The following is a 26,180-nucleotide window of genomic DNA, read 5'->3' as shown; positions in this document are numbered from 1 at the left end:
TTATTATCGGGTAATTTAGGATTACTTTAACCCGTATACCATAATGTCCTCATGAACAATGTGATAACGATATTTCCTGGGACACGGCTCCTCGGCGTACTGAATGTCTTTAAGGTGAACAATAAATCATGCGAGAATCCGTAAAGTCGAGAAAATTTCACAATAAATCATGCGGGAATCCGTAAAGTGGAGAAAATTTCACGAAGACGAAAGTTGGCTACCAGTCTATATGAAAGTTGCACAAAGAAAGAAAGAAAGAAAGAAAGAAAGAAAGAAAGAAAGAAAGAAAGAAAGAAAGAAAGAAAGAAAGAAAGAAAGAAAGTCAGCTAGTTTCAAAGCTGAAGGCTAGCCGATTGTGACCAACTCAGCGTTGCAGCCGTCTGTCTGTAGATGTGACCTGTTTACTTTCACTGACGAGCTTATATTTAAAAAAAACAATAACGAATTGTATAAATATTTTCATGATTAGCCCGATTTCAATTAGAAGATGTTTGAAAGGTTGACACAGATCCCAGTCAAGCGTTCTTGGAGAGCCTACTATTGTAAAGTTCCGAACAGTCACCATTCGTATTTAGCGTCTCTGAATGCAACAAATATTTTTGTTCAAGTCGGTTCCATGGTTTCCTAATTAAAGCAGTTCTGCGTCTCATACGCATTTGAATTACGGAAGTTTCAGACGGACACGAGCCATCAAAAACCTCAGAGGCGTAAATTAAACGCTTAGAGCATACAGCTGAAGCGCGGTAAGATACCGCACCACGCACAGTCAATATTATATCTGCTGCCTCGCTTCTCCCTTTTACCGTTGCGCCGCGTTTAGAAAGTGCATCATCAGTCGCCAAGTCTAAACCGTACTCCAGGACCATCAAAGTTCATTGCCCTCGTACACATGACTCTAGTGCCAACGACCGATTCAAAAGGCGCTCTTCTGTCGTCTCAAATAAACGCCCAGCGTATACGCATAAGCCTCCGGGCAATGCGTCTCCAAACTTCACTTGCGCGCGCTTATCCGTCATCTCAAAGATCGGGCTACCGATAAGAGCGCCACCTCGTGCATCTCGCATCTCGACGCGCAGCAACAATAACGAGAAGTGACGCGGGAACGTTCTCCGAAAACGAAGCGGCACGCAAGAAACGATTACTCACTATACTATGTATATACACTTTAGCTTATAGAGGTGACCGAGCACTTCCGACTTCATCCCAACGGTATTTTATTACATCCTTAGGCTTATACGCGCAACGTGTTGCATGGTTCAACGCCCCCTTCCTTGGGCACATCTTTCCCCCGCGTGCTACAGCAGAAGCCCGTAACAGCTAGACTGATCGACTCGGCCACGGTCGCGATCCCTGGAGCTGCCGCAGCTCCATGGATTAACGCCACTTCGTGCCGGAGGTGCTCCATTCCCGTGAAGCCTTTTTGCCAAGCAGCGCCGCCGCTGCCACGTCCGCCATCATCGTTCTAGCGGTGTTTCTTCACAACGACGAGATCCGTCTGCTTCGCGCTGCGCAAGCAGACGACACTTCCTTCCTTCCGTCGTCTGCTAGCGGCCGCCTTCGCCGGTAATCAAGGTTGGGCAACGGGACTGCCACGCGATGCCATCGGTCATATTGTTGAAATATCGCTTCCATATGTTGTTTTTACTTCGACCCCAGGGGCGGAAGGAATTTTAAAGGGCCTTGCCCAGCTGCGTGCGTGTAATACGTAGTCGCTTCTGTTTTCTTGCTGCTCTATTGTTTGTTTTCCGTGGGGGTCATTCGTAATCCGAACGTGCAAAGATTGGCGGTCACAGCGCAAAGCAGAAGGATGTTTTCTGGAACGAGGAAGACAGACGAAATGTATTACCGGGTTTCGGTGATGCGTTTTTGTTGGTCTAATTATTTCGTTTTTCTTTTTTTTAATTGAATGAAGAAAAACGGGAAGGTGTACGCCTACTTGTTTTTGTGCACATCTCATCTAGCAGCGATGGATCAGTTGACTGAATGTCGTACTGGGGTGGAGCAGCCCAAGTTTGAGGGTAGGGGTGAGAACGGAGGGGGGAGGGGGGGAGAGGGGGGGGGATGCATAAGCGCTTGTGCAAATGAGCAAGCTTTGACTGAACAGGGGCTCTATATCAATACGTGGTAACCGAGAAATTGGTTTGCTCAGCCTCCATCGGACCAAATTTCATAAGGTTTGAGGCATTTACATTAAAAAATCCGTTATCTATACCGATTGTAGGAGCCATATGTCTTACTTAAGCCACCAATGTTTCAAAAAGTGTTCGAATACTGCGAAATTTAGGAAAAATTGATACGCCAAGTTTACTGCTTTGTAATTCAGCAATTAAAAAAAACTCACAATTCTGTAAGCAGCGAAGATATATAAGCTGGATAAAATTGGTGTAATACCGACCGCTTTGAAATATATCCCTAATTTGTGAGTGAGACTTTCGCAAGAGCCGTAGTAAACATTGCAACAATTTGAAGTAAGAGCTTACACAACATTGTATATCCAATTTCTCCGCTTCAAATGCCCTTACAGTGGTAGTTTACACAACTGCGGTATTTCCTTTTGTGCAGAATTGCGGAATTGTAAACCTTGTACTCTAGCTTGCTTGAAACTTACAAATTTTCACTAAGCCTTGTAAAAAAATATAAGCTCGAATCAAAAATCTGCCGACTGCAGTCGGTAAAATTCAGCCCTGTCTCTTAACCGCAACAAATTTCGTCGAAATCGGTACAGCGGTTCTCTAACGAAAGCATTTTTGCTTGTCACGTGTATTTGAAAAAAGGAAAGCGTAGTTCACGCCAAGCTAAGTCCTCTGCTTAAGACGTGTGCGAAAGAACCACAGGTTCTCGGAAATAAATCTAGAGCCCTTCGCTACATTGAACTACTACATTACAACCTCGCGAAAAAATCACATTATACGCGAGTAGTTTAGAAATAGACGAGAGAGGATCAGGTACAAAAACTTTCCGATCGAACGACGCCGACCGAAATTCATCTGTTTACTTCCTAATCTTCTTCCTCCCTACGCAACTCGACTCCCCCCCCCCCCCCCCCCCCGGTCCGCCAAATGAGCTAGAAAGTGCAGCCATTTACATACTGATTGAGGTAATCTCTCAAAAGATTTCCTGGCACAGCCGGCGCGTTATTTCCGGGCCGAACAGGACAAGCCAAAGCCGGAGGTTGTATAAGAACAGTTACATTGCACGAGCGGCTTAAGGATGGGCTCGTAATGCTTCCTGCTTTAACAACGGAGATAAAAAAAAACGAAACAATAGGACAAAAAAAAGCAATCTCATCGCTGTACTTTGCACCTGTCTCCAGCGACGTACGCGCACACAAACCCGACGAAAGGCGTGTACGGGAGTACAGGCCTTGCAATGTACACGCATTACGTTACGCAAAAAAATATATAATAATAAGAAAGAAAGAAACAGCCACCATGGTCGTCGCTCGCGCCTGCCCGGGTGGTCTCCACCGACTCATCGCGTTCCAGGCATCCATTAGGAAGCAGCAGAGAGAGATAGAGAGAGAGAGAGTCTCAGCGGAGTCAGGCTTCGTCTCAGCTCATTTGGCGGCCATTTTGTGGCCCCTGAGAAAGCCGGGCAGCAGCAAATCCCCGTTGCCCTAACCTTCGTCTCTTATTTCACTGTGTATCTCATTCTTTCGTTCTCTCTTCGTTTTTTTTTTTTTTTTCATGACCGCTGCTTCATTGGTTACTGTGTAGCTTTCTTTCATTTCTTTCATTCGTTCTTCCGTTCTTTTTTCTTTCCTTTTTCTTCATTCTTTCTTTCCTTCTCCCACTCAGCGCCTCCTATTCCTCCTCGACTAGCGCGTGCCGTCAAGTTGCCGTTCATTTCCCTGCCTGTCGGCGACGCGTTGGCTTTGCTTGTACGCACCTCGTAAATAGTTGTACCACGGGGTACCCAGCTGGATTGGTGTGCGAAGGGTTGGAAGGAAGGGGGAAGGGGGGGGGGGGGAGGTTATATACATACTGCGCATGCGCCTCCTGCATTGCCTCCAGCAGTGCGCAACTTCCGAGAGCACCCAGATGTAAGAATCTACACTAGTGCATCCCACCAACAGCGTACAGTGGAACGAAAGCTGCGGGTCGCGTCAGCCATCCAGAAAAGAAATAACCAGAAGCATTCCTCCATTGCCCGCTGAGGGGGAAGGGGGGGGGGGGGTATTTTGTGAGTTTCCACCTAGCGGACATGTCCATTTCGTCGGCAGCTGAAGTTCTGATTGGCCGGGAAGGGGCCGTCAGAAGGAGACAGGCGCCCGCAGCCAATCAGCTAGCACTTCAGCAGCAGACGAAATGGACATGTCCGCTAGGTGGACACTTACAGAATACCCCCCCCACCCTGATTGCCCTCTGCACGACGCTGACTGTAGCACGTTGACTGCACAGAAGGCTTAGTAGCGCGCAAATGGGCGAGTCGTTACTCCGTCCTCCTTCCTCTGAAGCACGCAGCGGACTCTCGTGGCTAATTGGGTGATACGAGCTCCAGTGCTCACTGCGTTGCACGGAGTTAGCGGTACAGATTATTATAGCCTACCAGGCACCCGGGATACCTGCTGACTATGAACCGCTGCAAACCACATTTCTTTTTACTTGTTCTTTCTTTTTCTCACCAATCGTGTGGCTTCTAACGTAAAACAAAAATGATTGTGCCCATGTCTGCATGGTTTATGTTTCTGCATATAACTGCCTGTGGCTAAGGATTGAGACGCTGTCGCATAACAATCTTTTATGTTGATATAAATAAAGTTATTATTATAAAAAAAGCACTGGGCAAAACACTGAGCAAACCCTACCACATGCCTCACTATGGACCATCCGCTGTTGCATCATGGGGCGGAGTGCGTGGAATATAAGCAGCGTGGTTGGTTATACGAATGTCGTATATATACTCAGCCCAAGTTCGCCACTATACCATGCAGGGTAAGCGCTCGTTTCTACAGCCACGCGTGACGGGTGCCGACATTTCTGGAAACGGCCCCTTGTTTTATCGGATTCTCCACGTAGCGTAGCCAGTAACAGCCAGCAACTGTGACCCCAGGCGTCGGAGAGGATGCGTTTTGCGAATACGCGCCCGCGTTGCCACGAATACGTAATGAGTTGCTTCAGACACACCCCTATACTAGATGTGTAAGTCATCAGTATGGTAGAAAGTTCGGTCCGTTGGTGTAGCATGCGCTCAATGTGTGTGCCGTTCTTCTCTACATATTTCGACTCAACTCTGGTCTTTCACAATTTGAATAGATGTGTAAGAGCATCGTCCTTATATGTAGTCAGTCGCACGTACGTCGTGCGTACGTGTAACATGTAAGCACGTCGACTTTACGTACACGTTTGGACCTGCTGTCATCGAGGTATGGCTGGCGAACTACTCCCCCGCCATCACAAAAGCACTGCTCGGACATCTTAAACTGTTAAGTTCGGCTGAGGACCAGGCCTCCTGTTTATCCGTGTACACGAAGTGAGGTGTGGCTCTCAATGAAGCTGTTCTCTTTCTATTGTGCTAAAACGGAATCATGGATCACCGCCAACTAGGGCAAACTCACATTCTGCTGAAAAGTTTATAGTCGATGTGCTGAAAGACCCCTTGCATGGTGTCCTGGGAGGGGGGTATTCTGTAAGTGTCCAGCCAGTGGACATGTCCATATCGTCTACTGCTGAAGTTCTGTTTGGCTGGACTGTGGTAGGCATCAGAAGGAGGCGGGCGCCCCCAGCCAATCAGCACCTTCAGCAGCCGTCAAGATGAACATATCTCCTAGAAGGACACTTACAGAATACTTCTCTCCCCCCCCCTGGCTTTCTACGCTCTTAATAGAAGTCGTACATGGCATTTCAATGGTCAAAGAATGTCTGTAGAAGAGCGGCTGAATAACGGAAACACTCTTCCGCCTTGCTCTCCTGCCTTCCGCCTGCTCTCTATGAAAGAATTGACGATGAGGCCCCCTATAACACCCAAGTCGCCGCTAGTGGCTCTAACGGGAAATATGGCTCGCAATTGAGCAGTCGGAGTGCATGTCGATTCGAATGAAGAAGCAATGCGAGGCAATAGTTACCACGTGTGCGTGACGTACCTTGTAGGCGAAGCGCAGCTCCCAGACGTTCTTGGTTTCGCCGTGCAGGAGGGCGTCACTCCTGGCGACGGACGACTGGCGCACGCCAGGTGGCAACATGGTTGCTGCCACCAGCGTGGCTGCAGCGCTGGCCTGGTCCGAGATGGACGGCACTGGCACCAAGGTTCGCACAGCGGGCTCCAAGTACACGCCTGCAGAAGAACCAGCGTTCAATAAGCATCCGCACTACTCGGGCGTCTGCACGAGACCAAGAAACGGGCAGAATGCGCAGCAATGATAATGTAAAGGCGTACGAAGGTGGGACATAGGTTGGTTTGTATTCAATATTGTTGACATTGCAGACGACGGACGGGAGAAACTAACGGCACACAGGAGCGTGTGTGTCATCTGCCTCAGGTATGCCCACAGTGCAGAAGACAAAGGAAACAGACGACAAGCAGGCCTTCGTATCCCGTCTGCTCCTCTTGTTTCGTCGTCTGCGCATGTTAGCCATGTCGAGATTTTGTAGTGCGTCCTCTAACCTGTGGAGGCTAGGACAAGTACCTTGAAGAATTTTGAAGAAGCAAGCGAAAGTACAAGGCGCATTTGTCTCGTCCACGTCATTTCCGCCACAGTGCAGAGGGCAGGCAAAGGAAGCAGACGACAAGTAGGCCCACGTTTCCCGTCTGCTCCTCTTGTTTCGTCTTCTGCGCGTGTTAGTCACGTAGATCGCGAGCCTTTTGTAGTGCGTCCTCTAGCCTGCGGAGGCTAAGACAAGTATCTTGAAGACTTTGAAGAAGCAAGCGAAAATACATTAGTTCAGTCTCGATTGAGCGTGAGAACAAAGGAGTGTCCTCGCTTGTAGTATAAGAGACACTCCCTGCAAAGGACAGCTCAGCCGACATCCGCAATATGCAACTAAATTCTCGTTCCCCACCTCCACTATTTATTTTTTTCGTGCCTTTGCTATATCTCTCCGCTATTCTTTCCGTCTTTCATTACCCCTTCCCCGAGTGCAGGGTAGCAAACCGGAATCTCTTCCGATTAAGATCCTTGCCTTTCCCAGCCCGTCTTTCTCTCTCTCTCTTTGTCTGTCTGTTCAAGGGTTTGAATTGAGCTATATATAGTTAATAGAACATTGTTTCTGGATATGATTATTAGATGAATTTTTATGAATTCTTACATTTTATTTGCCTGGCCATTGGGGCCGGTCTTATACCCATTATTGTATATCGCTTTCAACTTGCGTTGGCGTTCAGAAGAAACGCCTCAAAGTCCTAAGGAAAACTTTCTGAGGGCCTTCACTGTCAAGACACCTGACGTAAGCGATCCTCTACAACGGCACTCCTTGAGTGCCACGTTGGTGCTAGTAATGATCGTATTCTGGTTTCTGCTCAGCGGCCTGCCTTAAGCGTGTCTACACAGTTAACGTCTACACGGCCTGTCTACACAACCTCGCAATGTGTAGTACCAAATTCCCTAGTAAGTGCCATTGAATTAGAGATAGATATTTAGGACACTACCGATTCGCATACAAATAAGTCTGCGTGCAGACATTGCCTTCAACATCAAACCAATGAAACGAAGACTGCATATACGTAGATACTACTGCATATAGATACTACTAAATAGCGGCCAGATGGTCGTAGCTCATTCATAAATTGTGAATATAGCAAGGTCATTGCTGTGCTCTTCACAAGGTCATCTACGTCGTATACGACCTTGCCAAGTGTTGCTGACCTTGATGGCACACGCAGCAAACGCCTTCCACTAGCTGCAGGCGTGAATAAACAAACACCCGCATACCATTCATTCGAAGCGTGAAAGTGCGAACAAGGGTGTTGTCTAAACGAGCCACTAGGTATAGCAGGCAGAAACGTGCCAGCCTATGCAGAGACTCTTCGCCATACAGCAGACGAAACAGAGCGAATCGCGAGTGGGTCACGTGTATCGTGCGCGCTTCGCGCCGCGCCACGTCGCACGTGCCATTGCCAACGCGTGGCGCGCTTTTAAGAACCAGAAGCGTCAAAGCATTCAAGCGTTACTTGTTGAAGCGCATTTTTCAGGAAAAGGCAATGTGGAAAGAGGGAAGGCAAAAGCTAGGGAGCCTACATGCAAGCGCTGTAAGCAAAAGCCACAAAGAAGGCAAACTGCAGGCTGTGGCGTGTGTGTGTTTGTGTTTGCGAGTGTGTGTTTGTGCTTGTGTGTGTGTGTGTTTGTGCGTTTGTGTTTGTGTGTGTGTTTGCGAGTTTGTGTTTTGTGGGTGTTTGTGTGTGTGTTTGTGCGTTTGTGTTTGTTTCTGTGTTTGTGTTTGCGTGTGTGTGTGTGTGCATGTGCGTGGCGTGTCTGTTCTAGAATATGTTTTGTGCTACGTGCGTTTTTTTGTGTTTGTGCAGGTATCTTTGCGTGTGACGGGTTTTGTGCGCGTGTGTTTGCGCGTATTGTGCAGTGTGTAGTGAAGAACATCTTTCGTGTTGCGTGTGTGTGCACGTGCGTGAGAATTTATGTTGTGTATGAATGCGTGAGCGTGATACGTGTACTATGCTTGTGTGTTAGTGAGTGTTGTGTATTTGTATTGTGTATGTCTTTGTGTGCGCACGTGCGTGCGTGTTTGTGTTGCCAGCGTTCCTTCTGCGTGTGCTTGTGGTGCATGTGCGCACTCTTAGCAATAAGTGCGCTTATTGTGTTTGTGTGCGCCAGTGTACGTTTTGTGTTTGTTTCGATACGCGCGTTCGCTTCTGCGAGTAAGCTAACTTCCGCACGTTCACAGAGACTCAGAATGCACCCACCGAAGTGCCCCATCCTCGATTACATTCTCCAATTGTTGTCTAGAGCCAAAGTTGAGCTCAATTTTCTTTCTCTGTTCGTCCTACGCTCTTCAACTCTAAAGCCATTAGCGCCGCACCGTAGGAGCAAGAGTCTTTGTATGGCAAGCCGACCCCATCGAGCAACGAACCCGCCATCATTATCCGAGAGCTCGAACAACACCACTTCGACACGCCGAGTGGAAGAACCAGACCGTAAACAATTACCTTCATAAAGACGCCTGGCATCCTTTTTTAGAAATCCATAAGCGGCGTTTTGAGGAGCTCACAACTAGAACCGCATACTTCGGAGAGCGATTATATGAACCCAAGGTTGCGTTTTTCATTGACGCAGAAACAGCTTTGTGGTTCTGTTATTTTTTCCCCCCTACGTGTTCCCGAGTCTAAAACGTCTTTCTTTATCACTGCGTAGATTGTATCTGCTACACTTAGCTCTTCTAAGCTCGCGCCGCGGTATAATTGAGTTTACGAACTGCGACTGACCAATAAGACGCAGGGACTGGATTCATTCACGCTGACGTGCCGATACCTAATGTGACTTCTGAACCATTCGAATTGTCTCGGACCGGCAGTAATCATTGCTCGAGCAACCCGTGCACTTGGGACAGCACGGACTGATGATCTTCTGGTACAAGGCACCCGAATGGGACCTCACATAGCGCGCACAGTGAAGTACCACGCACAGTACGCACTTACTGTGAACGTCGGTACCGAAATAAATGGTACACCACGCGCTGGTCGAGAAAAACCAAGTAGCAAGAATAAGCGAACAATTAACGTTGAGGGCTAAGGCGTTACTGTCCCGGCCTCGAATTTTTGAAGTCCCCTTCAGGCGAGATCACGATTCATCCTTGACTGAACACTTCGGTCCGACAGTTATAGCACCTCGAGAGGGCAGCGTGCCACAAAGCAGGGACAAAGAAAATAATAACGACGAAATCGATAACGACAATGCACGTACGGAAGTGTAACAACCAGGGCGCCGGTGATGTGCCAAATGAGAAAGGTTCATTTGAAGCGGAGGTAGTGGCGAGCGGCCCTGAACACTCGTCTCACGCTCACTGCGTCCAGCGGTTTCTATAACCGAGGCCATTCGTGCACCAACCGTTCGCACAATTCCGACAGCGCGCCGAGCAGCACGGATCAGTCATCCGCCGCCGAACAAATATTAACGATCCAGCGGTCAATCCATCAGGCGCGAAACAGGCCGCGTAATAGTATGCGCACGCCACGGAGACGGGACAGCGTGAAGGACCAATCAAGTACGCGCACGCAATCCACTTCGATATCTTACCCAAGGAAGTTCGAAGCCTCCTTGATCACACCAAGAGAACACTTGCTTCGTTGCCGACACTTGCTAGGTAAGAAAATAGCGTTGTGAAAGCTGTTGTAAACTGGGAGAGCTAAATAAAAATAATTCTAAAGAAACCATCGACGTCGACTGCGAGTGTAACCGAATAGTTGAACGCTGCTGGAACGCTATTCGTTTAAATATAGGAATGACGTGCGCTTGAAGGCGTGTAGTTGTTCCGGTAAGGATATTTAGGCAGCGTGCTTGATGATTCATTGCGCACTTCAGCAGAGACCAGAGCCGTTAACTAGCACACCTGAAGTGATATAGTATAGCTGCGGCTATACGTATAAGCCGATTCGTCAAATGTGTGCGCGTTCTCTCCAGCGGCACGGGAGCCAGCGCGGAGGGCGACAGCCGCCTTCCTCCTCTCCCGCCAGCGGAGCCGTTTCTCGCAGCCGCCACAAAGGAGGAGAGGGCGGCAGGAGATGAGGAGGAGTGTAAATCCCGAGCGCACTCAAACCATCACACAGCACGTGACAGCACTGCATCAAAACGCTGCATCAAAAGCCAGCACAGCATCAAAAGCCAGCACAGCATCAAAACCTCGGCATAGCATCACAGCCACGAAACACCCCAAAGCTCCCGCATGACACCGCGCGACTCTAAAAGGCCTGTAATAGTTCAGGTTCGAAGACAATTAAACGCGATCCGCAACTCGCTTTGCGAGAACACATTGCCTTTGCACCGGCGGTGAAAGTCTGACCACCGCCTTCCACCACGGAAACGGGGCGAAAGAACCAAGGAAAGCTATTCGCTTAATAAAAATAGATGAATTTGATGAAAGTAAAGTGGTTCATTGGGAAAGGGAAAGCTTGGCGCTATCTTCTGCAGCCCTTGTGGGAGCACGGCTCAGCGCCAATTTGATGAAACGATGAATTAAACTTCTTCTGTTGCACTTGACTCCGTTTTTTTAGAATTCTAGTATACTCTTCCTGGTGAAGGATCGATTATGTGTACGCAATATACACTTCCTTCGCTTTTAACACAAGCTACGACACTGGCTCGTAAAGAAACGATGCGTTGTGGCGAAAGCTGCAACACTATACACCAAAACGGGAAGAAGTAGAGCCAACTTTCGTAGGCGTAACTGCTGGACCCGATACTAGACTCTACTTTAAGAACTGTCTTCACGAAGGAGCGCGCATTGACCGTTGGCTTCTATATCGTAAGAACACCGCTTTGCTGATATTCCGGCTGAGTATCAAGTATTGGAGGCTTCGGAAATCTGCTACACCCTGCTACTAATGGATGTATAGCGACCCCTTTTGAGGGAGTCAAAGCTGGCGTCCCATTTATTGTCCCCCCCCCCCCTTTTTTTTTTTCGAGAATTCTCTCACTCAAACTATGGAATACACGTCCCCTATTTTCGTTGAGAGGCAGTGCTCTCTGTCGAAAAGTAAAATACTTCTCTCCAGGCCCGTAGCCAGAAATATTCTTTCGGACTTCAACATCAGATCGCGTCAATTATAGATCGAGATGGAGTTACAAGAACGTCCGCGGTTGTGAGCGTTCTTTAGAATGTATGTGATCGTTCCATGAACTTCTTTCATGGTCTGTTGTACTCAAGAAGGTTAAACACGGCCGCCGTGGCACTATTGCCACCGGCGGTTATACGGAAGCACTGCATTGGTTATACGGAAGCACATTGCTGCCACCACGTTACGCGATATGGGTGACTGACGTTTTCTTGAGGCCCAATACTGGCGATCATAAACGTCAAACGTAGTGTCAGCGTCGTATAGAGCAAACAATTCATATAAAGGCTCCGTGCGCAAGGAGAAAAATAAATAAGTGGTGCTTTAATATTACAGCTTTTTATAACATCAACTGCTGTTTTGCGTAGTTGATTCAAGAATGAAGTGGTGCAAGTTACTAGATCATATTGTATTGTAGGTGAAAGTACTCTGCAACTGTCAATCGTCGTTTATCCAATATCCCTTGGTAGCAAACTGTTGTCACATCGCCAGTTTTACAATAGCGTTCGTCGACTTACGTACAGATGCAGTGGAAAAAGATTAGCACAAGTGACCGATCACCCGATAAGATAAATTGCGGCACGCGACGCTGTTGTTCCCTATCACGCCGAAAACGAGAGTGACAGGCACTCCCTCTTTGAAACATGAATCACGTGGCACTTTAGATACCAGTGTGCACGGGAACAAGAGCGCCGCGTACTGCAATTTACCTGCTCTGGTCAACGGCCACTCGTGGTAATCTTTTCCCCCTGCAGCTGTATACGTTAAACGCAAGAACCTTCGCGGGACCGTTACGGTGCGGGTCCCTTAAATACTTTTAGTTTAACGTGGCGCTGGTTTAACGCACTGCAATGCAAACGCAAGGAATGCGTTAAAAGACAGAAAGCTGTCTGGTGCCTCGTGCCAAACGTATCCAAGCCAAGACAAGCCGTAAGCAACCATATTGTTGCTATGCGGACGCGTCTCGTTAGGCTTACGGACGCCGGAATCACCGAACGATCTCAGAAAATGGACGTGCTACGCGCTCGTAACTAACGTTTCAGGTGAGTTTAGAGGAAGCGAAAGCTCGTTTCAGTAGTTACTGGCGATCTACGAGAGTGAGAGCGTAGCCATCACGAGAATTCGCGCTGAAGCGGGAGCCATGGGTGACGCCATGTTCGAGAACACTATTTCTTAGCGTTCGTGAACGCTAAATTCGCCAAGTAACGCACGTTATCATAGCGCACGTAAACAACAGAAACCGAATAGCATGCGGAGTGAGGACAACGCTAATTCTTTATGTACGTTTGGTTGCACACGCTATTCTAAACCTGTCTATTACTGGACGTTTACATCAGTGTCCCCGAAACGCTCGAGACGCATTTGCGCCGTTGGCGTTGACGTTCTATAGTGCTGTCTTGCTATCGGCGACGCATGCGTCGTCCGCGTGTGGAGGATTAGACGGTATCCAGAAACGCGAAATGCGTTTGTCTCCAAATGTGACGAAGTCAAGTGAACGCAACGGCCGCTCAATCGGCTCAGCCGGATCGAGGGCCGCGTTCTGGCGTCCACTGCTATAGCATGGGCGTTTGCGCGCACACACACATTAGCGTTCCTGGTGATCAGCTACGCGAATACCACACCGTGGTTGACGTCCGTCTAATCGACCCGTACACCACTGAGGTCCGACGTCTGCAACGCCGCTGGCACGTGTTTCTTCGTGCCAGCGTTCCGAGACGCCTTCGGCGCAACGCTGCTAAGACCTTTGCTTTAGCTTTCAATGCTTCGTCTTCGCGCGAAACTGAAAATTCTTTTTTCTCCCACTCTTAGTAAGTGCTCGACAATGCGTATAGCTCTCTATTAAAAGAAGTTAAACTTGTCCAGCTGTAGTGGCACGTATTTTATTGCGATAGCAATTATATGGACACTCAAAAGCAGATTTCTGCCGTCGGCGTCGCCGTCGCCGTCGCCGTAGCCGTCGCCGTCGCCGTGAGGTTCCGTATGACGTCAATGGAGATGAAATCGTCGCCGCGGGCCGAACGCTGTATGTGCGAGTGAAAGGGCGCGAGGGACGCGCGCTTTAACGGGGAGTGAACGCACGGCGGAGAACAAACGCGCGTTCTGCGCTGTTCTGCACGTTAAGGGCTGCAGAAGTAGGCGTCTCTTTCCTCCTCTACAATCACCATATATGTAGATCAAACGTGTCTTCTTCCGACGCGCGACAGGCCGTGGGGGAGGGAGGGGGAGGGAAGGGAGGCGACGTTTAGCTGCGGCACCAAGTGCCTATTTATATCAGAGACTCCGGCAACAGTCACCAACGCCGCACGCATTTTGAGCGAACGCGGGCAAAACGCCGACGGCGTCGACAACAGTTCTGCGTGTTGCCGGTGCTGCTGCATGTCCAAGTTTATACAGCTGATAAAGCTGCTATCATTACTCCGTATAGCTCTCTTCAAATTTGCTATCGCAATTGATGCTTCGCCTTTCAGGTGAAACTGCGACAACTTTTTTGTAGCCACATACAGTCACAGTCATCCTTAACCCGATCACGCCTTAAGCTAAGTTATGCTTTTCCAGTGAAAGGTGCTGGAGGTTTCTCGTCAGAATGCCGTAAGTGTGCTATCTGAATGCATCTTCCTTCCAAATCTTTCATTTTCCCTCCTTACAGCTCGCGTTTCGAAAATAGAACTTGTGTTTCTCGGCAACCACTGCATCAAATTTGATTAGGTTTGTTAGGATGAAAGAAAAAGCTACAACCTAGCGAATACTGGAAGTAGATTTTTGACTTAGGCGGTCGAGTCTTTTGTACTCTAAGAGTCTAAACTTGACCTTGGTAGAATAGTGCCAAAAAGAAAAAAAAAAGGGCGCTTGCAAAAATCAACGCTCGTGTTGGTAGTCAGAGCCTCACCTGTCTCTCTTTGCCATCTACCGTTATTTTCGCGCTGTTTTTTCTATAAAAATTGTTGAAAATCGTAATTTTTCAAAAAACGAAACTGCCAAGTTTGCAACTCTGTTACTCGGCAGTGAAAATTGACATCACAATTATGTAAATAGCATTTCATAGTACATCAAAAGCGGACAAAGTTGGTGTATTTCACACGGCTAAATTAAGTCCACCACTAATACGTGAGTAGGGCTTTTGCAAAAAAAGCCTTGTAAAGAACGTAACAAATTCACGTAAGATTTAAATAATATATCACATTTTCCGCTTTGGACGTTCTAGCCGATGCTGCTTACAGAACTGCGATATCTGTTCTGAGTTAGTCGACTCGCGAGCGAGTTTGCCGACTCATGGCAGTCAACTGTTAAATTCGCTAGTTTCATGCATTTCGTTAAACAATCGAGTACATTTTTGAACTGTGACACGCTTTATCCACACTCAGGTTTCAATGCTAATTTGTTATCTTGCTTGGCTGATTCACACATGTCCCTTATACAAAGTAAGGTCCGCTGTTAAAGGGAACATCTAGTTAGAATACCAACATGCATCACTGCGCAAAGTGGACAATAAGGTGCTCCCAGATATACTTTATCAATTATTATCTATCAAATCGGCATATAGGCCACACATTTTTCCTGAATTTTCGAAGATTTCTTGAAGTTGTGTAAGAAATAATATAATGAATTGGTGTTCCCTTTGGAGAGGCCCCTAATGTACATATATATTCCCTCGCACTACGCGTTTCACACACGTGTTCTTCTGCCAATGATTACGTAAGTTTCAATCGTAGTGTGTGCCTAGCCAAGTCACGCGCACAAGCTTTAATGTTCACGCGCGTTTGGCCGGTGATCAAAGATTCTAACGCATGCCGAAAGAACGCGTAAACTCTTCTTTTTTTTTTTCCTAGCTAAGAGACAACAGAATTGTCAAAGAAGCAGCAGTCAAAGTTCTTTATATCGGTGGCTTCCGCGTACAAAGTTCACAGGCTTGACGCTTACGCTCAGTGCAAGCCTACAGCGCATAACTGGTATGCGCGAGTTACGTGAATCGCGTGACTTCATCTAACAACCAAGGAAAACGACGCATAATAATGATCCAGGAATAACCGACCGTGGCAGTTTCGTAACCATAACCGCAGTAAAGACACTGCTGCCTGGGTATACGCACGGGGAAGCCGTAACACATACCATCTCGACAGCCCTAACATCGCCGAGAGTCCATGACGAACCGAATCGAAAGATGCAAACAAAACGCAGCCAAGAAATTAAAGGGTCTATACGAGCGATGGCGTCAGATAATAGCCCAGGTCAACAACGGCGTCGACCCCGGAATACAGCAACCGCTCGGCGAACGGCATTCTGCATTTTTCCCTTCCGCCTTATTTATAGCCCGTGGTCTGGATCATAAATAACGGCTTCGTCCCGTCCCGGCCCCAGAAGAAAACATCTGAGCAGACGATGGAAAGCAAGAGGGAGCTATACAACAAGTGCAGACGATGGCATAAGAAATGGAAGACCAAACTACTGCACAAGCAGCCATAGTCTTAGGCTGAATCTGATCTATGGCAGCACACACACACACGCACAAAAAGACAGCGCTGCAGGAAGAACAGGGAAAGTAATGGGTAATGAAAATGCAGGCGATAAATAGAATAAATTGCCAAAGGGCACGCACGCCATTGCGGGCGGCATTTGCAGACGGCAGAATGTTAAAGCTTAAAAGTAGAAACAGACGAACACAAAAAGAGCTGTAAAGAACGCGTCCGAGGCACGCGCTCAGCAACGCGAGCAGACGACAACGCAAGAGAGAAAGAGAGCGACACAAAATGGCGATGCAGCGGCTGGCTAAATATGAGGTATAAAGCAGACGAAAATATGTAAAGAAGCAAGACGGTGATGCCGACCGGTAGAATGTAAAGCGCGAAGCAGCCCAAAGTTATCGAGAGTCAAAACAGCGATGGTGCCGCAAGGCTGAAAAAATACAAAACAGAGGGAAAAAATTATATCGGAAGCCAAAATGGCGTCGCCTGCCTGCCCGCCCACCCTCCAGGAGCATGCGTGCGCGAGCGCTTGCGTGTGTGTGTGCTTCACGTGGAGGCTTCAGCCAAAATGCGCCCCGCGTGAAACCGTAAAGACCAGGAGAGGCCAGCTCACGCCATCATCCCAAAACCGGGGCCTCCTAATAAAGCCGCGGTGCGCGGCCGTAGAAGACGAACGACGCGCTTGCCTTGGAGGCGCAGAGGCCACTTTCGCTAAGCCTAACCAGTCTTCTCACGGGGAGCTCGTGTTTATTGAAGAAGGAGGCCCCGTGGGCCGCTCCCGATCACTTTTCTACTCTTGCTTTCATTGTTGTGTTTTTCTCTTCCGCTTTTTTTTTTTTCCAGCATGCAGAAGCAACGCGGAGCTATAGCGATGTCGACTATCCACCCCCCCCCCCCCCCCCCCCTTCTCCGCTTTCGTAATTCTTTTCGAGGTCGAAAACCTCGGCGAGCGAAGTATAGTATGCACAAACCGTCACGACGCAGGGTAAGCGCCGTCGGTTTAGGGTTACGCAACGAAAAGGCGGCGAAAGTCGTGCAAACACAGCCGGTGGCTGACGATGCCTCGCGGCAGCAGACGACGTTTCGGCAGCAGACGTAGTAGTAGTACGTACGTCTGCTGCCGGAGCAGAAGGCTTTCGGTTAGGGCCGGGTTCGTGATAGGGCCGTAAGTTGCCGAGTTTCTGCATGCTGCAATCTGCCGACGACAGGAGTGGGCGGGCTCGATTGCGTGCCAGTAATTAAAACGCGGAATGGAACGTGCGCGCCTGTCTTGCCTTGGCTTGGCTCGGCGCTCTGCGTATAAGCGCGATTGCTTCTCGTTTCCGTCGGCGAGGCCTGCTCGCGGCGCCACTCTCCGGTAACGAGAGACGCCGATAAAGGTTTTATGGGCTCGCGGGAAAATAAACACAGGGCGCGTTTTAAGTGAAACACTGTCGACCCGCGTGAGTAAGACGTCAGCCGCGATGAGGGCACTTGCGTGAATCCTCTCAAGTGCGTCGGCTGTTGCCGACGTCACAGATGCATGCTAGCTGCTGGTGTTGCAGGTGTACTGTGCGAAAGTCTGCGTGGGCAGATTATGCAGCCCGTTTACGGACTCTATGATAAACAAGAGCATCTTCCAAACGCTAGCATTGAATGCACAGTCGGTCACAGAAGTTTACGGGACACAGGTTGTGTCTACACACGAGCGATGTCGGTTGTACACGTATGCGTTGTATATGTTGATTAGATTAGAACGATGTGTGGTTGAGTGGACATCTTTCACCTCTCAAGGAACCTCGAACAACACACAAACGCTCTCAGTTCGCAAACGTTCTTTTATTATGAATAAATTTGCAGTGTCTCAGCACAAGAAATGATTTGTTGCAGTAACTATTTCAACCATCGACTTACAGCTTAGGAATCACCAAACATTAAAAAACTTTAACGACATATTCATTTCGCAGCCATCCCGGTCCGCTATAGAAAATTATTCACGGAAGATACAATTTTATAGGATGCTAAAGCGAGCGAGAATTTTACTTCAAACTTTCTACGTGTTCCCGTGAGTAAGGTTGCATGTAAGGAGAAATTATTAAACAGGCGTCAGCTGCTCTATCAATTCAGTAGGCTGTGCTGTGAGCATATATCCATGAATTTAGCTGTGGTTATCGCGCCAACCTTTAACACAGTAAAACCGGTGTCGAGGCTACACGCTGAGATCCGGCATCAGTGCACTCTGTGCAATGTTTCCCGATTAAAAGAGGAACGCACAAAAAAAAAGAAGAAAGAAAGAAAAAGAAAGACAGGACCAAGAAGAGACCAGAGGGAACAACCACCTTCTCTCTTTCGGCAGATGAGCATCCCCGTGGCACAAACGTACGATGCAGACGACAGGGCATCCATCTTTGGTGCAAAGGCCCAAAGCAGACGACGACTACTGCGCCGAAGCCACGAGCGCAAGCGAAGAACGAACCGGAATGAACCGCGTTGCACAGCAGAAGACAACTAGAAATGTGCTTGCGCCGTGGGTGTATAGTACAAACCGCAGAGACGACGGCAAAAGCCGGGGCATCCATTTCTGCACACACGCAGACGTCTGCACGAACCGGAATGAACGGCGTTACATAGCAGACGACAAGCAGAATCGCGCGTGCAGCGTATACACCGCAGATAAAGCCGAAGGCTCGGGGCATCCACATCTGCACGGAACACCGTGCCACGAGCAGACGACGGTACGTGCCGACCGGAATGAATAGTCCAGACGACGACCAGAAAACCGCGCGCGCGTTGTGCGTATATATGTATGCGCTGAGCAGACGACAGCAGGCGCGCGCGCTCAGGGGGGTATGGTATCCATTACTGCGTGCGGACGACGCGAGGAAAAGCAAACCACGCTGCGGCGAGCCGCTGAGGCCAATGAACGCACCTTAGCTCGCTGAGCGTTCGATCGAACCAACGCCGCCAGCGACGAGATACCCGGCCTATAGTGCAGACAACAACCTCGGCGAATACTCGAGCGGGGAGGTGCTTGAGCGGAAAGAATTCACCGCGAACGTAGTAGTACGTGCACGCGTTGTCGTGTGCTAAAGATGGCGATGGGGTGAGATCGAGAAACTGTAGAAGGGAGAACGCTGTGAAGATGGTGAGAGAAGGAGGGGGGGGGGGTGCGGGTGGAGCGAAGGGGAGACTTACATTCAACATAAGTTTCCAGAGGTAGTGGGGGAGGGGGGGGGGGGGGGGGCTACCCCACCGAGCAAATTACAGCCTGCCAAAAAAACACTCCGCCGGCCACGAAATATACACCCCGACGCCTCCCCCCCCCCCCCCCCCCCCCGCCCACCCCCGTTCCTTGCAGAATCACTGCAGCAAGCATGCTTTTTGTGGCATCTTCCTGTCGTGAGGCATGTACGCTGTGTACTTGCAAGCTCCCCTGCTACTTCCCCCGTGTCGGGAACCCCCTCACTCCTTCGTATTGGTTATTAATATAACGCATTATCATCTCCTACCCCCCAACCTAGCTTCCCTTCTATCGTCGACCGCTCGCTTCACAGCGGACGCTTCGCCAAATCCTGTTATTACGACACTCTCTCTAAACCGATACCTTCGACGAATCGTGATACACGTATATGTCTATACACTGCAGGCAGTATAGTGGTTCCCCCCCGACAGTCGCTCCGGCGGCAACGGGTGGCCCGAGTGCCGACACTTGCTGGAACAGGAAGCTCACCTCCGTGTATATCTCTATATTCAATATTCTTTCCACACGAAGTCGGCTTTTAATGCCGTTACGAATGGCGGCTTATTGAACATCGATGAAGATTCCTGTTTTCCTTTTTTTTTTTCTTTAAGTTTGGGCAGAACTGTTACCCGAATCCAGCTGTAACTTGCGCACATCAGTCGCATTAAGCAACGTTAAACTACAGGTTAGTAATACGAATAAATGAAGGCTTTCTAGGATCATAACAGCCTTCTGAAAGGGAAAAGTCTCAGTCGCAAACACATCCAGCACATCCATACGAAGTTTAGCTAAGTGCCATTTCGGGTTTACTATCACATCACGACTCCATCAAGCAGTTCCTCGCAGAAGGCTGTACGTCACAGCAAGGAAAAAGTATACTATATCTATGCTAATGTAAGTTAACAGAACTGTCAGAATGTCAAATCACATTAAACACAGTTAGCAGTGTACAGATTGCATGAAAAGGTCACTTTCGGTTACAGGAGATTGTTTCAAAGCGTTCACCGTAAAGCTGATGCAATTTTGTCGGGATATACTAATACCATGTTGTGTTATTGGATACCATCAATGTTGAAACCCAACATTTAGAGTGTTCAAGTTGGAAGTGAACTTGAATACCATCTCTCCAACTAGGTGTTGCGAAGTTTCTGCTTGCTATAACGATGCCGCCAGTCATATGCATTGAAGCATACAGCTGTGCTTGAAAACGTCTGATCCCAAACATCCTCAAACTACAACTGAATGTCACGTTCAAGCATTATGCCCGTATTGCACACAAATGGTTGTTTTGCCAAGAATGTCAAGAAATGCATGCGCAGATTTTTACACCCTTGAAAGATTGAAGTGAACGGGGAAAATGTGTCCTGGATCTACAGGCACGTGACAGTAACATAACGTATGAAGTGCCTAAAACGTACTGATAAAAGGTGCGTCAAATCATGCTAGCTAACCAGTCAAGTATAGTCCGAAGGAGAGAAAAGGAATCTTGTCTGTATCGACATTTACGTAATTTAAGTTTAAGCAATCCATCAGGCTTGTCCTCGAAACTCGGCTTTCACTAAAGTAACCCCTCTCGCACGTTAATTTGATAGAAACATGAAGAAAAACAACGCCCTAAACACGAAAGGGACGGCAGAAACGGGCGATCTCGTTTCAAAGCTCTGGCTAACAATCTTCAACGTAGGTTTTCTCTCAAAGCATCCGCTGTACAAGCTGACCCATGGTTGAACAATAGAATAACAGAATGCTCAAGTCCTCTTCAGTAACACAAGTGTGACGCTATTATTTCCTTAAACTTTATTATGCACTGCGCTCATCGCACTTATCTTAGGCTGTTCGTAATATGACACCATGCATTACGCCGTATCAATATTATATCGTATATAATGTTTTAATCTTCTGCACCAAATCATTTCCTATCAAATTTCCTATATTATTCTGCAGCTTTTAGGCTGTAATTATATATCTCCATCACTGCTTACAGTTACATATCTCTCAGAACATTGAACCCTAACACTGGCGTTTTAATATTTTAAACTTCTGCGCTGTAACACTGTACAAAGGTTCCTATATCATCCTACACACTCTAGATACTGAATTATATCTCTACATTACAGTTGACCGAATGTAAATGAGAGCTAGAATATCTAAAAGTGGGTGTATACCCCTCTTTTCCGAGCCCTCGCTTTCTCCAAAACGCACTAAAAGTTGGATTTGATTTGACTTGATTTATTTGATATCTAGATAAACGTAGTTTGATGCAGCTGTATATAAACTCCGACTTCAGCCTCAGAAGATCTCTGTATACAAGACACCTATTTATTCACTGCACCGGCAATAAAAAAGGAAGGAAAAACCCTACAAAAGGCAAAATGCGCACGATTCAGGAAATGCGGACGGAACAAATCAATATGTAGAAGAGTGCAAGTACAAATTCTGCCTTGTCAAGAATCCCGTTTTGATGCGAGCCATTAAAGCTAACGGTTTGGGATGGAGGCAAGATAGCACATCAAAGGCACAGCCCATTAAACAGCCCGACACACAGTCGTTTCTCTTCTGTTGCTTCCCCTTCTTATCAACCGCTATGCGCGACATGATGCGCGAAAATGACGTAATCCTGAGCTGCTTTCCGATTGCCAATGTCGTGAGTTCACGGATGCCATCCTCCGCAACGTTTACAGGAAGTCCAGGCCGTGCTTGCGCCAAAACTGAAACCCCGGAAAAGCAAATTGAATTGCAGTTGTATACGTTCGTTTGCCTTTCTTTCTTGTTTTTTTTTTTTTTTTTGTCACTATAAAACGAGATTCGAGCAGCAGTACTCTTGAGGGTCACATAAAGACTCTCGCTTCATAAAACGGAACCCGAAGAGCGAGTTTTGATATGTTTCGCGTTCGGAAATATGTGACCTAGCATAGGGGAAAAAAAGAGGAGGGGGGGGGGGGTACAGTTTTGTTTCAAAATCATACATAAAACGGGCAGAAGTTCGTGTCAAACAAACTGAATCGAAAAGAAAGCAGGAAGCAGACGATAAAGTGTGAGCAGACGACCTTGAATTCCTCGCCCCGCAGCGGTTAGCCTGACCCCTATCGGTATCTCCAGGAAGTTACCGGTCGCACTGCGTGTGCACGAACATGACGGCGTCTTAGGACATCGTGGAAATGAGAGAGAGGGAAAGTAGGAAAGAGAGAAAAAAGAAATATTGACGAAAGGGAGCGGGAAAGAAATAAAGACAAAAACCTGTTCCTGAAACGGATTGCCGGGGATGCGTCGTTTGCTTAATCTTAGTTCCTTCGCATGCTTTGTCAATTTTTCTTCTTTTTTTTTCCATCGTCTGTTTCGACCGTAGCAGACGACGCCAGCAGAGGCAGTGCGGATTCGCTTTCTTGCCAGCTTCGTTTTCCTTGATTTTGCTTTCTTTGAGGACTTAGCCTGCATGCACAGACTTCCTCGCCTTATCGCGACCTGTCGTTTAGCGAGGCGCGAATCCGTGAGTCTTATCTGTCCGCGTTAAGCCCGAGAAACACGCGGGAAGACGATAGACTCAGCGGTGCCGGTGTGTCGAGACAAATTCCGGTTGGTATTAGGGCTTGAAAGACGCTTTTTTTATTATTATTATTTTCTTCAATTGCGCGACGTCTTTACATCTACACGGCGCTGTACGTATTTATCTCACCTTCCGAGTTCCGTTCTTATCTGGATTTGCTTTCTCACGTGTTCTGTGGGGTCAGCTCTATTTCTCGGGCATTAGGTGTCCGTGCGGAAGCTCGGATGCTCTCTTAGGACATTAGAGGTTTCATCCTGTTCTACAAACATAAAAAAAGCATAGTCGACAAGTGAAGCTTTCTCAAAGTAGTGCACGGCGAAGGCGTCTGCTACGCTCCTCACGTCTGCTCCTATAGGCGTCTCAGACATCCTTTCGCTCGAGACAAAGTGACATGCTGGCAGACGTGCTTGTATACCCCTTTTGCATATCCAGGAGTCATAAACTGCCATGACAATGGCACCCCACCCGCCACTTTTCAAAAGTTGTACGACCGCAGACGCAACTGCCCACGTATTTAAACTCTCCAAGCTTTATTCCTTGGCTTGCGACATCGGAACGAGCACGCAAATCACGTACTCCGCCCTAGTCGCCGAATTGTGTCGTCTGCAACGCTCGCTACCTAGTGCTCCTGCTACCGCAGCCGCACAAACTGGCACTTCCGGTCGGCGGAAAACAAAAGTGAAAAATCGCCTGCACGGGAATCGTAAACGCGATATGGCGAATAGCGTTGTCTGCAACCCTCTCTCATGCTGCCCTATTCGTCTGCACAAACAGTCATCTCTTCGTGGTATGCAAATACAAGCGTTAAGAAACAATGGACAGCAGACGACAAGAGCAAGGCAATTTAAATTGTGTCTTCTGCACGTGTCAGCGCATTGCCCCATCTGCACTGATCGCTACGCATTGCCTCCTGCTGTCGTCTGCTCCCAAATTCTTGCCAGCCTTCTTGCACGAAAACAAAAGCAAATGCAAACAAACTGCCAAGCAATTTTCGTGTCGCGCCTTGAGCGAGCTTAAGCGTTCGAATGTCGTATCAAGGGCAGACCCAGAAACCAGGACAATCGCGCATTCGTGCGTCAGAAGATTATACGTGGTGTTTATACGCACTTTGCCGTCTGCTACGATATCTGAACGTTATCTAATGGACGCCGCCATTAAGTGTCTTGACTCATCGGCACGCGTCGTCTGCTCCGCGCTCCAGAAGCGAAATGACGGCATCGGTGATTTGACGTCGCCCTTCTATGAACGCTTGTGGACAGCCCGCTGTGGATTGCTGCAGTCGGGTCTTGTCATTGCGTAACGCCGACATCTTTTGCGGCCAGAGATTTCCTGAGGCTGAGCGTATAGGTTGCCTCACATTGGCCAACAGCACGTTTGGGTTCGCTGTTATGTGGAACACGTGATCGAGCGCGATATATCTACTTTCAGCCAGTAGAGTTCCGCAGATGGCCGCAAGGTGGCAGAAAATTCATGAAAGTCGGCATAAACTTGACAGTCGGACGAATCTGCATGTGGAAATGTTTGCGGTTCCTCTAAAAGAAGGAAGGCTTCGCAACTGCAGAAAAAAATCAGTCCTGGTTCGAAGGTCAAACCCGGCACTATCGGCTTCCAATACGTGCATTTTAGAACTAAGACACTCCATTTTTTGTGACCAAAGGAAGCGATGTCTATGAAATGCGCAGTCGGGCAGAGACGAAGTAGTGTCGTCTGTCGCAGTTCTTCTGCTGCAAAGCTGAAGTGTTCCAGACTACCACAAAAGAAAATTCATTTGCGGCGTATGCCTTAGCACAGGCCCATTGGGCCTGTGCTAAGGCATCTGTTGCCAACTCTGCTAACTCCGAGCCCAACTCAGCTGCGATGCCACCTATTCAGCTACATATAAAACGCAGAAATGCTTTTCAGAGATGACCCCGGAGCCCATTTTATTGAAGTCTGTTGCACTTGAGAAAGGTAAATTCTAGAGACCGCTCGAAGCGCGATTTTGATCTAGGGCCTTAATTTGTTACAAACATTGCGGAAAATTGATAAGTCTGAAAAAAAAATAGAAACGAAGTTTACAAATCCGTAACTCTGCATCAAAAACAGATATCGCAGTTTTGTACATTGCATCCATTAGAGCACCTAAATCGGACGAATTGGTTGTGTCAGTTTATATCTTATGTGAAATTGTTACAATGTATAATAGAATTTTTCAAAGGCTCCGCTCAAGAATTAGAGGTGAATTTTAGAGCCATGCATAATGCATAAACTTTGTCCGCTTCAACGATGCCACAACGTTGTAAAATTGTACATACACACCTCCTCCTCTTATCATTATCATCCATCAGCCCTTTTCCTCCCCGTCCCTTTTCCCCAGTGTAGAGTAGCAGGCCAGAGCAAGTTACAGCTCAGGCCGACCTCTCTGCCTTTCTGTAAATAAATTTTTCTCTCTCTCTCTTGTCCGCTTCAGGTGTACTATTACATGCACTTTACAGAATTGTTATGTCATTTTCGATCGTTGAGTTTTCAAGACGAGCCAAGCCAACTCATCGAAAACGAAGGCAGCGCCACTTGCCTACTTACTACAAACGGAGGCGTATCTGCACATTGTAAGAAAAGCTTGTAATGAAAAATATGTACTTTAGTTCAATACTAATAAAAAGACCAGGAACAGCGTACACTTGCAAGAAGGTCACGTGATAGGCCACTTATGCATCTTCACGCTCTTGCCGCGCGGGGCCCCCAAAGGTCACCTTTCGCGACGTTAGTGAAGATTTAAAAATATAAATACACGTTTAATGAGAGAAACAAGTCTCGTTCTAACCATTACGATAGGCAATTTTTCCATCAGCTGGTTTATCTCGATTCATGTTCTGAGCGGTTGTCTGTCCCATTAAGATGTTGTCAATAAAGGATAACATTCCATTGTAAAGGTATCGAACTCTTGACGTAATGAGTTTTGAGAGCGACTCCCGCACAGAAATGGCCAAGAACGTGAAAATACCTTGAATTTCCTGGCGTAAGACCGACGCACCGGCGCAGCAAACTTGCGCTCGAAATTCAAGGTGAGAAACGTTGCCCGTCATTTCCGCTGCTATTGGCAACCCCATCGCATTCAAATCAATGAAAACAGGGACTTATAAGACCGGTTCACGATTCTAAACTAATTTAGTGTTGCTTTTAAGTGAGCTACAAGAGAGGACCACAGGCAGTAGTTTGAGTGAACCGCTCGACGGATAAGTCACCGTAAAGCCTCATGCTA

General features: G+C 47.8%; 1 protein-coding gene across 2 annotated transcripts in view; it reads right to left on the bottom strand.

Moving 5' to 3' along the window:
• The window catches only part of LOC119453076 (uncharacterized), a 244,767-nt gene that overhangs the window by 78,230 nt on the left and 140,357 nt on the right, over positions 1-26,180 (bottom strand). For both annotated transcript variants that reach the window (XM_037715068.2, XM_037715069.2), the window contains exon 2: positions 6,083-6,273. In XM_037715068.2, the coding sequence (XP_037570996.1) occupies positions 6,083-6,273 (191 nt within the window). The remainder of the gene's footprint in view (positions 1-6,082; positions 6,274-26,180) is intronic.

Source organism: Dermacentor silvarum, chromosome 5 (genome assembly GCF_013339745.2).
Source record: "Dermacentor silvarum isolate Dsil-2018 chromosome 5, BIME_Dsil_1.4, whole genome shotgun sequence".
In the NCBI taxonomy this organism is placed as follows: domain Eukaryota; kingdom Metazoa; phylum Arthropoda; class Arachnida; order Ixodida; family Ixodidae; genus Dermacentor; species Dermacentor silvarum.
The sequence above is the reverse complement of the archived record's forward strand: the minus strand, read 5'-3'. Positions and strand labels throughout refer to the sequence as shown.